General features: G+C 52.3%; 1 protein-coding gene across 1 annotated transcript in view; it reads right to left on the reverse strand.

Annotated features, from left to right (window-relative positions):
- Window positions 1-15,020, reverse strand: part of CRTAC1 (cartilage acidic protein 1) — a 116,718-nt gene that overhangs the window by 38,997 nt on the left and 62,701 nt on the right. The window contains exon 3 of the mRNA XM_054729026.1: window positions 12,359-12,555. Coding sequence (XP_054585001.1) covers window positions 12,359-12,555 — 197 coding nt within the window. The remainder of the gene's footprint in view (window positions 1-12,358; window positions 12,556-15,020) is intronic.

Raw genomic sequence — 15,020 nt, forward strand, 5'->3', positions numbered from 1 at the left:
AGGCTAAGGCCCCTGAGCTCAGGGAGTCTGCACCACACAACATGCCATATGTAACTGTAGGAGGTCCGTGGCCTCCTGAAGCTCCTCCTGGGGACATGGTGAGGAACTTCCGGTGGTGGGAGCTCAAGTCCCTCTGAGACCATGAAAGCAGAGCTCTCCCCTCTGCCCTCACCCTTAGTTTATTTCTTGCAAACGTGAGGCCCAGAGCATCCCCATTTTAGGAGGGATCATATTCTACCCTTAAGGACTTGCACGGGAAACACAGGAGAAGAGCAGCTAAAGGAGTCGGGAAGGGAGCTTGGGGAAGAGTGGACTTGGGGACAGAGCTCCTGGACTTGACTCTCTGGCTGGCCCGGGGGAGAGGCAACAGGCTTAGCATAAATGGAGAAGTGTGGTGCAGTGGTTAAGACCTCAGGGTCTAGAATGAACCAGCCCAAGGCTCAGTCTCCGTTCCATCCAGATTCTACTTCTAGGTTTTAGTTGTTGACTTCGAGGAAGGTGCTTAGTGACTCTGAGCCTCAGTTTTCTTGTTGGTAATTGGGGATGACAAAAACTGCATTCAAGCCCTAGCTGGTTTGGCTCAGTGGATAGAGTGTTGGCCTGCGGATTGATGGGTTCCAGGTTCAATTTTGGTCAAGGGCACATGTGTGCAGGAGGCAGCCAATCAATGCTCTCTCTCATCATTGATGTTTCTATCTCTCTCCCTCTCCCTTCCTCTCTGAAATCGATAAAAATATATTGAAGACAAAGAAGCAAACTGCATTCAAGTTTACCATGAGGAACAAATGTGATGATGCACATTAAAGGTTTAGCCTAGCACCCCCCAAAGTGGTATGTATTTAGCCAGAAATAATGATTCCAATTTCATAAATGAGATGTTCTTAAGGTCCTTTAGGGACAGAAGGCCTGCACTGCAGGGGTTTGTGAGAATCTGAGTGGGAATGAATGAATGAATGAGAATGAGTATGTGAGAGTAACCAAGTGAGAATGGGAGAGTGAATGTGTGAAGTTGAGGAGTGAGAGAGTAAGGGTGAGTGTGTGTGAAGGGAGCATATGAGTGTGACAATGAGTGGATGTGTGAGTGTGAGTGTGAGTGTGTGTGGGTGAGGGCAGTGTATAAAGGACCCCTCCAGTGGCTCTGCCCAGGAGAGGACAATAGGATTTGCTCTCTGGGTGGCCTAACACCACAGGAGCCCATGGAGGCTGGTGCATAGGCTGCGGGATCTGGAGTTGGTCTCAGGGATGCTCTCCAGATACCTGGGAGGGAAAGGCCCTTTGTGAGCAGAGCGGGAAGCAAGTCCAGGAGACCGGCAGGTGTTTGTTCAGGTGGAGGCTTGGGCTGGGAGCTGCAGCGGGCTCTGCGCAGAGCTGCTGTGGGTTGGGCGGGATGCTCCTGGGGCAACTGCGGAGCCGAGTCCTGACAGAAGCACAGGTGCAACCCTGACTGGGGAGCCCAGGGGCCCGGGCCGGTTCTTTCTTTCCTCCCAGCCTTGGTTTCCTCTGTGAGAGTCAGGGGTGACAGCTGTGCACCCTCCCCACAGTGTTGCTATGGGAATTACAGGAGAAATCGCACTGAAGTCTGGCCCCAGGTCCGGCACCCTGGATTGCTCACCAGAAGCTCTGCACCCCCAGGTTCACAGCTCCTCGTCATAATCCCTGGGGGTCAGAGGCATTTAGAAATTTAGATTTTTCCTTCCTGGTTTAGAAATGTAACAGTGCACACACCGTTTATTACGTAACACGCCCAGCAGGGACCAGGGTGGCACCCCATAATTAAACACATTAATATTTTTGCAGTGAAATATATGAATATTCACACCAAGTGGGATAAATAAAGCCATAAATAGCTCACGTCAGCTCAGGACAGGTTTTGCTATCAACCCTCATTTTCCTGCAAACTTACAAAAAGCACTTGAGGCTTTCAGAGCGTTTTGGATTTCAGGACTGCGGACAGGGACTGCGGACCCAGACTGCCATCCTCGCGGCTCTACCGGAGGCAGTGGCAGCCTTGTCATCGCTTCCTGGTGCCCGGGGGGCCTCCAGTGGCCCTGCAGGCTGCCCGCTCTCCAGCCTCCCCCAACAGTCAGTGACCCTTGCCCTTCTCTGTCAAACCAGGGCCCCTATAGACTCGTCCTTCCAGCTAGTCTAGTCCCCCTGAAGCACTGAGGTTCCGTTTGACCAAAGCCTGGGCCAGGTGAGAGAGCAGCTGCCTGCCGGGCAGCCGGGGCTCCGCCTGGCTCTGATGGGCACCTCTGCATTCCGTGGGAGAAACTGCTCAGTGGCTGCGCTCCCGCCTCAGCTAGACGAGTGGAGAAAACGGGCCCAGGGTGGCTCTAACCCGCTCTGTTTGCTTCATCGCTCCAAAGACAACATTTCCCAAAGTGTGCTTTGTGGAACCCTGTTTTCTGTGAGCTGCCTGTAGAAAAGACCTCGTGATCATTGGAGTTCGGGGAAGACCATACCTACCACCCCCCACTCGGAGTTTTCACAATGGACGGGAGTCTGTTAAAACTTTGAAAAGTCCTGCCATAAATTACCTGCATCATTTTATTGAATCCAGCCTTTCCCAAGTGAGCTTGGTCACGGAACCGCTTTGTGCAGCTCACCTATCAGCATCCTGTGGAACGAGGGCTGTTCTTAACAAACTGCTGTCCTAGGGTGTTGCTTGTCTGGCCAGAGGGGTAGGGCGTCCAGTGCTGTTAGCCTCTTCCTCCGTTCCAGCCCCCTGGCTTCCGGGCTGACCGGGGACGCCCAGAAGAATAAACTAATTAAGGTAAAATGTGCAGCAGCGATGCGGAGCCTTGTAGATCATAAATGGGAACGGCAAAATCAATGGCAGCCCTTCTGCAGGCAGAGGCCCGAGGCCTGGGCGACGGGAGGGATGGGAGCCCGTGATTTAGGAAGAGCAAACGCTCTGGCAGCTGCAACCTGGGTAATTAGGTGTGTCAGGAAGACAGATAAACAGCGAGCTGTGCGGGTCGATGGCACTGGCAATAAACACCCAGCACTGGCCCCCCGGCCCATGTCAGCACCTAATCCTGCCCCTGGCTCCTTGTAGCTGCACTCTGCCCTGGGTCCCTCACTGAGTCGGGGTGGGGGGCAGCTGCTTGGGAGAGGAGAGGCTGCTAGCTGCAGAAGAGAGGCGTTCTCTTGAGTCCCTGGGGGAGATGCTGAGAGGGCAGGGGCCTGAGAGAAACAGGAGGGTATTCAAGGGCAGGGAAGGAGGCTCTGGAGGTTATAGCCCTTGTGAGAGGCACCTCTGGGGACTTCCATTCCCACCCCTGACATTGGCATCCAGGCATTAAAGGAGGCTTGAAGGTCTCAGAGTCCAGTGGAACTGCCAGTGGCTGTAGGCAGCCAGTTGGGAAGGCCCAGTGGGTGAGGGCTCAGGTGCCTACCAGGCCCTGCTGAGCGCCGGCTGCTGTGAGAGGCCCCAGGGAAGTAGGAGTCTCTGCCTAGGACCCAGGGCACTTATGGTTCATTTGACAGCACAAGGGACAGACAGGTAGAGGAGATGCCATGGGATCATAGTAAAACTACTACCTAACATTTCTACAGCACTGTCTATATGCTAGGCATGTCACATATTAACCCTCACTCAACCCTAACACAACCCACAAAAGATGGGTACTATTTTCATGCCCATTTTACAGATGAAGGACCTGAGGCACAAGAGATAACGGGACTTGCCTAAGATTCCTAAGGTTCCTAGCAGAACCCCTCAGGGCAGGGCAGGACAGCACATCCTGGAATTTCGGTGAAATCAGGATGAAATAGGCTACAGTGATCAGGGAGGGCTTTGTGACGGAGGAGGCACCTGAACGGGGACTTGAAGGGCTAGAGTAACAGCAGCAATGACTGGTTTATGGAGCACTTAGGATAGCCAGGCTTTACAGGAAGCATTCCTTGTTTACAACCATCATCTTGACTACATCCTGTGGCCACCCTGAGAGACAGTGTACTTCATTTTACAGGTGGAAAATGGAGGGGCAGAGAGGTTAATTGCCCAAGGTCACCGAGCTAGTAAATGGTTGAGACAGATTCAAACCCGGGTCTGACCCCAAAGCCTATGCTTCTGAGCCTTGCACTGTATGGCTTAGCCAGGCAGAGGAGGCAGGCAGGTAGCACAGACAAAGGCACAGAGGGGCACCGAGTCGGCATAGAGAGGAGGGTTTGTGCATGGCAGGGCAGCAAGACCCCCTCCTTCTAGTCCTGAGGGCGGAGGGGTCATTGGTGGTTTCCGATCTGGGGAAGACAGTGTTTCCAGAAGATTACCCTGGCAGTGGAGTGAGTGGTGGGCAAGCAAGGGAGCAAATGATGGGGTGGCCACTCTTGTAGTAGCTCATGCCTGATCCAGGGTGATGACAATGGGAGTGGAAGCGGTGCTGGGAGCAGGTAGGGCGGAGCTGGGTGTGGTGGGGCAGAGCAAGGGAGTGGTCCACAATGTGGTGGCAGGAACAGAAGCAGGGGCCTTGGGCCAGCTGGGGGTGGCAGGAGCTTGCCTTCAACAGTGTGCATTTCAGGTGGCCGTAGGGTGGCTGCGGAAGGCATGGTGAAGAGGTCACTGGCCATGAAGGGATGGCAGCGTGCGGAGCGGTGAGGCTGGAGCTGGGGCAGAAGGGAAAGACCAGAGCCACAGACTGAGTCCCAGGGAGCAGCGGCCTTGGAGTGTAGGAGGAAGAAGAAGGGGCAGAAATGGAGGAGTCATCAAGCATATAGAAAATGAGAAGGTTCTGCACTGAGGGCAGTGGTGTCAATCAAGCACTCAATTCACCATCCCTTTATCCCCTCCACACCCAGCTCTGCCCCCAGAGGGCAACTTGGAGCTACTGGGAGAGTAAGGTTGGGCCATAAAAGGCTCTTCCTAAGGATCATTGGTCTGAGTGCCTCCTCCCCCAGAGGCTGCCCAACCTCAGGGAGATGTCCTGACTCATGGCCTGGTATCGGTGAGTAAATGTGTGTGGCAGGGCAGAGGCTCAGCCTCCAACCTCGTTCATAAGGCAAAGGGATTACTGCCAAACAGTAGGGTTAGGGAGGTGGCCTAGGTTGACCTTGGGCAATTCATGAACTTGTATTTTTCTTCTTTGTAACATGGGATAATGAGAATGGCCACCTATTCATCAGGTTGTTGTAAGGATTAACTTAGATAATGTAAGTAAAATATTTAGATCGGTACCTGGCACATGGTAAGCTCAATAAATAACAACAACAATACTATTATCATCATCAGCATCCTTATCCTCACAATCATTAACCTTCTTCATCCTCTTCCTCACCACCATCATCATCGAGGGAATTACAGGGCATGACCACTGAAGGTCCTCATGAGTCATATCCCAGGAGGCAACTGTGACATTAAGTGTAAAATGCTTTACATGACGTCGTCAATGAAAAGCAAGCAGCGATGGCCCCGGGGAAGGAAGAATGAATTCAGGCAAAGGACAGTCTTAAAAAGAATGAACCCAGCCTTCCCTGGGTCCCCCGATATAATTTCTGAGCCCTATCTTCCTTTCCACCCCAGGATGAGGAGGCAAATCTGACCAACCCCTGCCAGGGGCTTTGCTCACACGAGCTTATTTAACCCTCTCCACTGTCATGTCAGGAAGACAGAGTCTTCATTTTCCAGAGAGGAATTGAGGCTCAGAGGGTAAAATCATTTGCCTAAGGTTGCACAGCTGTCAAGTGGCAATGCTGAACTTCAAACTGTGGTCTGACTGCAAGGTCCCCCGTTTGCTCCCCTCCCCCCATATTAAAGACCCAGGGTGGGGGCTGGTGGAGGGAAGTCCTCAGTTTCCTAGGATCTTAGTTCTGTGTTATGACTGAGGAAATGTCCTCTGGGGCCCCATACTCTTTATGGTGCTGCTTTGACAGCGTCACCCATTCTTGCTGCGTATGGGGCCCTGTGTGAATGAGGCACAGTAGGGGTGGGGGCAGGGAGCCTGAGTTGTTCATGAGCTCATCTCCCCCGGTGGGCCATGCTGGGCGAGCTGGAAATCAAGATTGTGCATTTAAGGGAAACATCACTGGGGGGACAGGGGACCCTAGAACCTAGAGGATCCTAGGGAAAGAGGGCAGACACACAGGGCCATGTATCCGAGGTCTTCCCAGGCACAGGGAGTCCTGGACATCCTGTTAAAATGCAGGATGGTTCAGTGCGTCTGGGGCAGGGCCTGAGATTCTGCGTACACACGAGCTTCCAGCTGTTGTCAGTGCTGTTAGGAACACACTCTGAGTAGCAAGGGTACCTGGATGCAGCTGGACCTGGGTCTAGGTGAAGCAGCTGCTGTACAATGGGTGTGCTCGCTCTCCAGAGCAGATGGCTCGTCTGCTGTGTAGGCAGAGGCGGCTGGAAGTGCATGCCGCCCCCAACTCCCTTTCTTCTCTCTGGCACAGTGACTGAAGCCTCCTCTCTGAGAGGCTACAAAAGCCCCTGCTGAAGGCCTAAGTATAACACAGAGCGCAGAAGCCATCAAAGAAAAGGGTGATAAATCCAAGTCCATAAAAATAAAAATTTTCCGCATTGCAAAACCCACCATGAGCGGAGACAAAAGAAAAATGACAAACAAGGGGGAACTATTTGCAACTTGTATTGCAGACGGAGAGCGAATTTTCCTAATTTATAAAGAAGTGTTACAAATCAATAAGAAAAAAATGGGCAAAGGCTATGAGCAGACAAGAGATTCAACTGTATAAAAATATGTTCAGCCTCATTCATTTTAAGAAAGATGAAAATTAAAGCACCACATAGGTACCAATATTTGCTATCAGATGGGCAAACATTTTAAAAAACGGTGACACACTGTGCTGGTGAGAACGTGGGGAAATGCTCGCTTGCATCAGGGCTGATGGGATGTAATTAGGAGTGTCCCTTTGAAGCACAATTTGGCAATGACTATCAAAACTGCACACGTATATGCCTTTGATGTAGCAATTTCATTTCTACGAACTTACAGAGAAACACCTGCAATTGTGGAAAATGGCCCGTTACACAAACTTATTGATTTGGCGGCACTGTAAGGGCAAAAGATGGCAAGGAATCTAAGTGTTCATCAATAAAGGACCCATTCAATGAGTGGAAAATCTATACAAGGGAGTACTCTACAGCCACAAAAAATGAGACATCTCTTTGTGTGCTGCCACGAAATAATATCCAAAATTTATGTGAAATGAAAAAAAAAAAAAAAAAAAGAGGGGCAGTGCTGAGTAGAGCATCCTACTATTTGTGTAGAAAAGGAGGGAGGTCTGTGTAGATTGAAGACAGCAGATTGGCAGGGACCATCCTCCTCAATGGAATGAGTAAAAATGGACGAGGCAAGTGGTGGGGCTCACAGCTCATGCCAATCATCCAGGACCCACACTCCTGTAACCCCCAGATCACATGAGCAGGAGAGCTCAGGGCCGGGCAGGGCAGCAGCTGGTGGCCAATGCAGGACTCCTGGGGGATGGGCTCTGACTGGGATCTGTAGGAGGCCCTGGGTTCCTGGATGTGGAAGGAGGTGCTGGGACCAGCCTTTTCTCCCCCTTTGTCCTGCACGCTCTTCTGCGTGGTGTTCACCAAGTTAGTGTTGCCTGCAACAAACTGGCTTGTATTTTTCCAGGTCAGTTCAGCCATAGCTGGTTTTCGGGCCCGGGCCTTCCTGGGATTGTGGTCAACCTTTCTCTGTTCCCTCCCTCTCACCCACTCTCCAACTCTTAACCCTTGACCCATGCCCATCTGGAACCATCATCTGGGCGGCCAGTTGTTTACACGATGGTCCTTTTCTCTTTCTGCTTCTAGACTCTCTTCCCAAGGGCCAGGAGGGAGGCCTATGGAACCTCTGCCCAGGACACTGCTAGAGGCTCTGGCTTTCTTCATGCCACAGAGTTAGAACAACCGCTGCTTAGAGAGCATTTCTTCAGTCCTAGACACTGTAAGTGCCTTTCCTTCATTATCTCATAGGTTCATTCAAATATATATGTATTAAATGTTTACTAAATGACATAAGAACGCGGGTCCTGGAGATACAGCAGCAAACACGACAACGTTTCCATACCCGTGGAGTTGAGCAGAGGTGAACCGCAAACAAATGCATCACATGCTTTCGGACAATGGTAAGGGCCATGAAGAGAAATAAAGCAAGGAAGGGTATAAGGAGTGATAAGGGTATGATTTTAAGGTGCTCATCTGAGGAGGGGCCTGAGTGAAGGGAAGGAGTGAGCCCTGAGAACAGTGGTGGGAAAAGCAAGTAAAGGGAACAGCATGCTCGAAAGCCTCAGGTGGGAATGCAATGAGTAAAAGGAGGAGTGGAGGAAACAAGGTCAGAAAGGCAACCTGGCTCACGGCAGGAGGGGTTTTGTAGGCAAAGGTCAAGGCTTTGGAGAGAGTCTACGGAGCCATTGTAGTTGAGCTTATGAAAAACAATTTTAATGTATATTTCTTATTGTTCATAGTATTACAGATGTCTCCCGTTTATCCCCTTTGCCCCTGTCCTCCCAGCCCCTATCCACCCCTGCCAGGTCTTCACCACCCTATTGCCTGTGTCCATGGGCTATGCATATCTACATATATAAAAGGCTAATATGCAAAGTGTCCCCTCGGGAGTTTGACTGGGAGACTGGGAGTTTGATCGCTCGCTATGACATGCGCTGACCACCAGGGGGCGGCACGGAACGAAGGAAGGCCCTGGCCAGCAGCCAGAAGGCCCCGATTGGCCCAGATTGCCGGCCAAGCCTAGGGACCCTACCCGTGCATGAATTTTGTGTACCGGGCCTCTAGTAAGTATGTAAGTTCTTTGGTTTATCTCTTCTTGTCCCCCAAACCTCACATCAAAGCTTATGATATTGATATGATTTTTCCTGTTCTACAGATGAAGGGTTTGAGACTGAGAGAGATCAAATATCCTGACCAAGGTGCCCAGTAAGTAAAGGGAGGATCCCAGTTTGTACAAACTGACCCCCTCATGGCACTGCCAGGATGCAGGTCTCGGCCCTCTTCCAGACACTCCAGTGCTGACATTCCAAGGGCTGGCTGAGCGAGAGGACAGGGACTGTCCTGCCACAGGTCCTTCTGATGCTCTGCCACAGCCTAAAGGAGCCCCCAGTCATATGCCAGGGCAGGCGGGGGTTGGCTGGGGGCTCCTGGAGAGGATCTCAGGTTACCGCGGTGGGTAGGGTGGCAATGGCTGAGTGTCATGCCAGCTGGACCCTGGGAAGTGCTGACACAGCACAAATGTCCGGAGTCCACACCCCGCCCACTGTCGATGAATCAATTGAATCACTCAACTGAAAAATTAACTCAAACCCACAGACATCCCTCAAACCCACAGAAGGTCACTAGGAGGTGCACGCCTGAGGCTGGGGCTGCGGGGCACCATCTTCCTCACCCCAGCCCTGGGGGCCCAGCCCCAGCCCCAGCCCCAGCCTCTTTGAGGAACACTTGTGCCCTCAAACCCAGGAAGCCCAGGACCTTTCGGGGAGGGGGAGGGAGGACTCCATTTTGCCTGTCTCCCCTATTTTGCCCTCTGTTGGCAAAACCATCTCTCAGGCCTAATGGCTTGTGTCTTGTCTGTTCTTCTGGATTCACTTATCAAGTTTTAATTGTGCTGTTAGGATGCTCAAGGTCTGGCTGGGCCAGAGGAATGCACAAAATGACCAAGACAGGGATTTTGCCCTCAAGGAGCTGAGAGTCCAAGGGGCTGGGAGAGGGGAGGCAGGTACCTAGAGAAATGTAAGGTCATGTTGGGGATAGAGTGTAAACTTCATAAGGGCAGGATTTTCCTGTTTCATTCACTGGGGCATTCTCAGTGTCTAGAAAGGTGCCTAGCACACAGTAGGTGCTTAATAAATATCTGTCCAATGAATGAATGCATTAGTGAAGGAAAGGGGCTACGGTTAGGCTGAGCATGGAACTAAGTTGATTCTGGGACAGTGGCCCCCCTTCTCCAATACACATGGAAATCTGATAACTGAGTCCCATCCCCAGAGGTTTGGATTGGGCTGGACCGGGGTACACACTGAGCACTGCGAGTGATAAAAGCTCCCCAGGGGTTCCTAATGTACAGCCTTGGCCTTGCACCACTGCTCTAGGATTCACAATGGACGACTCTAAGAGAGTGGGAGGGGCTCCTGCTTGAGAGACATCTGACAGGTCCCATCCCAGGTGCTGTGCTCAGTGAGTAGGGAGGAGAGCCCGCCCCTTCCTCTGGCGTCCTGCCTGCAGAGCCCGTGTTGAACACCCCCTCCCAGAGTTCTCCCTGTTTCTGTTTCCCTGCCCTCCAGCATCTTCCTGCGGACTCACCCTTTCCTCAGCCGTCCCTTGCTGCTGCTCCCCTCCTGACATTGTCCCACATTAAAGGGTTGATCAGCCCATCAATTAATTGTGTCCTAATCCAATCTTGGCTTGGTTGGAGAGAGGGCAGTAAATCCAGCTGGGTAATCATGCCCTGATATTTGTGTAGGGATAATTACTATCTCTCAGGCCTCACTTGGTGGCAAGATGAGATGAAAACCCATAAAACACCACGAGGGGCTGTGGCTCATTGTTTCTTGGCTGCACAAGGCTGGCTGTCAGCCAGCCAGCCCTGCCCGCCCCTGCCCCTGGCACCAGCCCCAACCTCATCTCCAACCTCGTCCCCTCCCATTCATGCGATTGGCAGGGCTCAACATCAGACGCAGTCTAGGGTCTGGATCCTGGCTTGGGCTCAACAACCAGCAGGGGCCACATTATATGCCCTGGGGACAGCCAGTGTGGGGGTGGGGGAGAGAAAGAGAAGGTGGTTCTTATAGCCAGACAATCACCTGCCCCCAGGAGGTTAGGGCCGTGAATACACAGCTATGAAGCATATGGTATCATTCAGACCAACCCAAGAGCCTGCTGCCATCTGGAAGAATCCAGTGCACATACGAGCTGGCCTCACAGGGACATGAGGTCCTGCATCCTTCAGAAGGACACCCTGGCCTGGGACGCCCCTGCAGATGTGATGGCCCCATAGGAGAAGACTTCATCCTAGTGGATCCAGGGCAGTCCTAGAGAGTGTGAGAGTTAGGGGCTGGGAACCACCTGCAGCCCAAAAACACAGCCCCCCAACTCGAGACATACTGAGTACCCAAATGAGCCAGGCTCTCTGCTAGGCCCTAAAGATACAGGGTTTAGTAAGGCCATAGAGCAGTGGTTCTCAACCTTTCTAATGCTGCGACCCTTTATTTACATTACGATTCATAACAGTAGCAAAATTATAGTTATGAAGTAGCAACGAAAATAATTTTATGGTTGGGGGTCACCACAACATGAGGAACTGTATTAAAGGGTCGCGGCATTAGAAAGGTTGAGAACCACTGCCATAGAGTGTCTTGGTTAAAAGGATAAAGCTGGAGTCAGACCCCGGGTTTGAGTCCTGGTATTTACAAGTTGTGTGGCCTTGGGAAAGTCATGTGATCTCTTTGTGCCTCAGTTTCCTCAACTAAAAAGCGAGATACACCAGTACCTAACCTAATCAAGCTACCGTGGGGCTTAAGTGAGATAATTATTATAGAGTGCTTAGATCAGGGCCTGCTTCAGTAGTTGCTATTTAAGTACTACCTGTTATCATTGTTACTATTATTGAGCCTTCTGTGCATCAGTTTCCTTCCTCCATTCCTTAGGACCTTGCTACTCTAAGTGTAGTCCCTGGACCGTCAGCATCATCAAAGCCCAAGAGTATGTGAGCAGTGAAGGATCTTGGACCCTATTCGACTGCTGAGTCAGAATCCACATTTATACACAAGACCCCCAGGTGACTAGGATGGATGCTCTGGGCTACAAGAGGCTCCATGAACTCAAGGCCTGTCTTCCTTAAAGTTGTACCCCCATTGCCCAGCACCTCTGGCATGGAGTAGGTGCTCAGCAGGAATTTGTGGTGTGAATAAATGAGCTACACCGAAAGAAATGAGCTACGCCGAAAGCTGTGGGGCCACTGAAGGATTTCAAAGCATTTTAGAAAGGCCCCCTTGAAACAGCATGGAGGGCAATTACGGGGACCATTTGTTGCTATTGTGGCCACCTGGGTGAGAAGTGCTGCGTGGTTGAGCCTGGCTGGAGCAGTGGGGAGGGAGGTGGAAGGAGGGGCCAGGAGGACTGGAGGCTGCTCCTACAGGGAGGCCAGAGGACAAAGTCTGAAGGTAAGGACCAGGCTTTTGCTCAAGGCTCTCCATCTCCAGGCCCAGCAGCCAGGAGATGAGGGCCAGCTTCAGGCCCAAGAGGAGAAGGGGCTCGCCTGCTGGGACAGAGCGAGGTCCTGGAGGCAGCAGGGGACGATGTCTAGGGGGGCCAGGGTCCCCAACGCCCTGCCCTGGGAGGAAGAAGGTGGGAAGCAGGAAGAGGCCCGAGGCCCCAAACCCTTACCTGAGAAGGCATTATTGGTGTTGAGGAAGTAGATCTCCTCTCGGCCATCCCCGTCGATGTCACAGGCTGTGACCCCGATGGCGTTGCCCTGCCGGTCCCGCAGCGCATAGTAGGGGGAGCTGCGCTTGTCCACTGCAATGTTCACCAGCCGCTTCTGGGCCCGGTCGTACTTCAGAACCAGATTGGGGCCGTTGTACCTGGATCGGGGAGGGGAAGGGGACATTGGGGAGGATCAGTTGGGCCACCTGCCTCCGCCTGACCAGCAAAGGGTTCGGAGGCCTCCCGGCGAGGTCAATGTGGGCCAATTCAGCCCCACAGAATCCCTGGGGAACCCTCAGCAGCTTGCCCTGGGGTCCCTGGGTGTTTGATGAGCGTCCGTGAATCAGATATGGGCCCCGGCCAAGTGAGAGTCAACTGGGCCCACAGGGAACACAATATAAGAGGCAGGGGAGTGGAGGGGAGTGGGAAACCAGTGACGAGCCTTTTACCACAGGCTACCCTGAGGAAAACAAGAACCTCCCAGACATTCAGCTTGCCCGTTTCAATGTAAAAGCCACTTTCATACTTAGGATCTCATTCTTTTAAATCTAGCAACAATTAGGGGAGGGAGGGGGGGGGAAAGGCTGTATAATTAACCCATTTTACAGATGAGGCAACGGGTGAGCTTCATCAGGGAAACCAAGGCTCAGGGAAGTTCAGTGCCCTTCCCAAGGTAACACAGCTAATAGGCGTCAGGTGCTGGGGCTCGAACCCGGGCCCTTTCTGCTATCCCAAGAGCCCTTTCGTAACTGAGCCGAGGAGGAGCAGAGGCTTTGTGGGTGAGTTAGGAATGACTCTCCCCTGACAGAAGTCCCAGCATTTAAACAGTATGTACGAAATCCGCATCTCAGACGGGAGATTACGAATACATCTAAAGGCATTAGCTGAACCTGCCAGGCTTCTTTTTCTATGAAACTCAAAACCAAAAGATTAAAGTTCTCATCAGTCCTCATCGATCCCGTTTCACTCCCGCAGCCCCATGGCCCCAGGCATGGTCTTGCCTCAGGGCCTGGGCTCTTTGCTGCTCCCTCCGCCCAGGATGCTTTTCCCGCAGATGTCCACATGGCTGCCTCCTTCCTTCACCTTCCTCAGGCCCTGGCTCAATTGTTGCTTCTCAGTGAGGCCCTCCAGCCCACATTCCTGAAACTTGCAACCACCTCCACCCTGCCCTCCTTATTCCTCCCCCTGCCTTTCCCCATGGCTGTTAGCACCAGCTGACCATCTACCTCTTCTTGGTCACCTGTTCCTTCTCTGTCTGATCCCACTGGAATGTCAGCTCCACGAGGGCAGAACTTCCTGTCTGTTTTGTTCCCCAGGGCCTACAACAGTGCCTTGGTACACAGAGGTGCTCGATAAATATTTGTTGAATGACTGAATGAGTGAGACCTCAGAGCTCACTGCTAAGTCGTAAGGGTTTCGGTGCCCCACGGTTGATTTCTTCCCCTCATGTTTCCACCTGGAGAAAGTGGCATGCCCCAAGGTCACCCCTCCCCCCCTCCCCGGGACAGCACAGCCATGAATGTGTGAAGGCCTCTTACCGCTCCTGGAAAACCAGCTTGCCAGGCTCTCCAAAGGAACCTGGCCAGCCTCCATTCACTAATGCCTGGTCTCCTGCCTTTGTTTTAACCTGAGCATGAGCATCCTGAGTTCAGCTGCCAGCCTCTGGCTGGTCCGGGGCGGAGAACACGTAGAGGGCGGGAAGAACTCCCCAAGGTCTTTGAGAGAAATCACTTCTTGCTTTCTTGAAACAGATCCAACTTGGCCCTCTCCTTCATCACCAAGTGCAGAGCCAGTAAAATTTGGGGGATGCTGAGCAACTGGCCGGGAGCCTTCTGGCACCCACAGTGTGTGAAAGGGGGGACAGAGCTCACCGGGGGCTGAGTCAGCACCAGTGATGGAAGGTCGCACATTAGACGTCTTGACAAAGATTGTCTGAGGGCCGTGTGAAGGACACAACATGACCTAGGGGCTGCTTCTAGGCAGGAGAGACAGTACCCTTGGGTCCCAGCACTGTCAGCAGCTGGCTCCAGCCCCCAGGGACAGGAAGTGCCTGCTGGGTGCTCAACACTAGTCCTCCAAGCCTCTGGGTCTTCTGTTTGCCACTATCCCTACTGCTCCTCACAAGACACTTAGTCCTAGGGTTCTGGGCCTCGTTAAAAGCACTTTCACAAGCATTGTCTCACCCGAACCCCACATAATCCCAGAAAGAAGGTAGGTAAGGCATTTTTCTAGGAAAAGAAACTGAGAGTCAGAGAGGCCAAGTGAGCTGTCCAAGGTTACACAGCTCATACGGCAGTGCTGGGCCTCTAACCATCTCCAGTGTCCAAATCCTATTTCTTTCCATGTTGCCTATTATGCCAACACTCTTAGTCCTCTGCATTTTAAAACATATATTTCAGATGGGAAGGGAGAGAGAGAGAGAGAGAGAGGAAGAGAGAGAGAGAGAGAGAGAAATATCAATGATGACAGAGAATCATTGATCAGCTGCCTCCTGCATGCCCTCTACTGGGGATCAAGCCTACAACCCTGGTATGTGCCCTTGACCAGAATCGAACCCAGAACCCTTCAGTCCGCAGGCTGATGCTCTATCCACTGAACCAAACCAGCTAGGGTTGCATTAAAA

Source organism: Eptesicus fuscus, chromosome 17 (assembly GCF_027574615.1).
Source record: "Eptesicus fuscus isolate TK198812 chromosome 17, DD_ASM_mEF_20220401, whole genome shotgun sequence".
Classification (NCBI taxonomy): domain Eukaryota; kingdom Metazoa; phylum Chordata; class Mammalia; order Chiroptera; family Vespertilionidae; genus Eptesicus; species Eptesicus fuscus.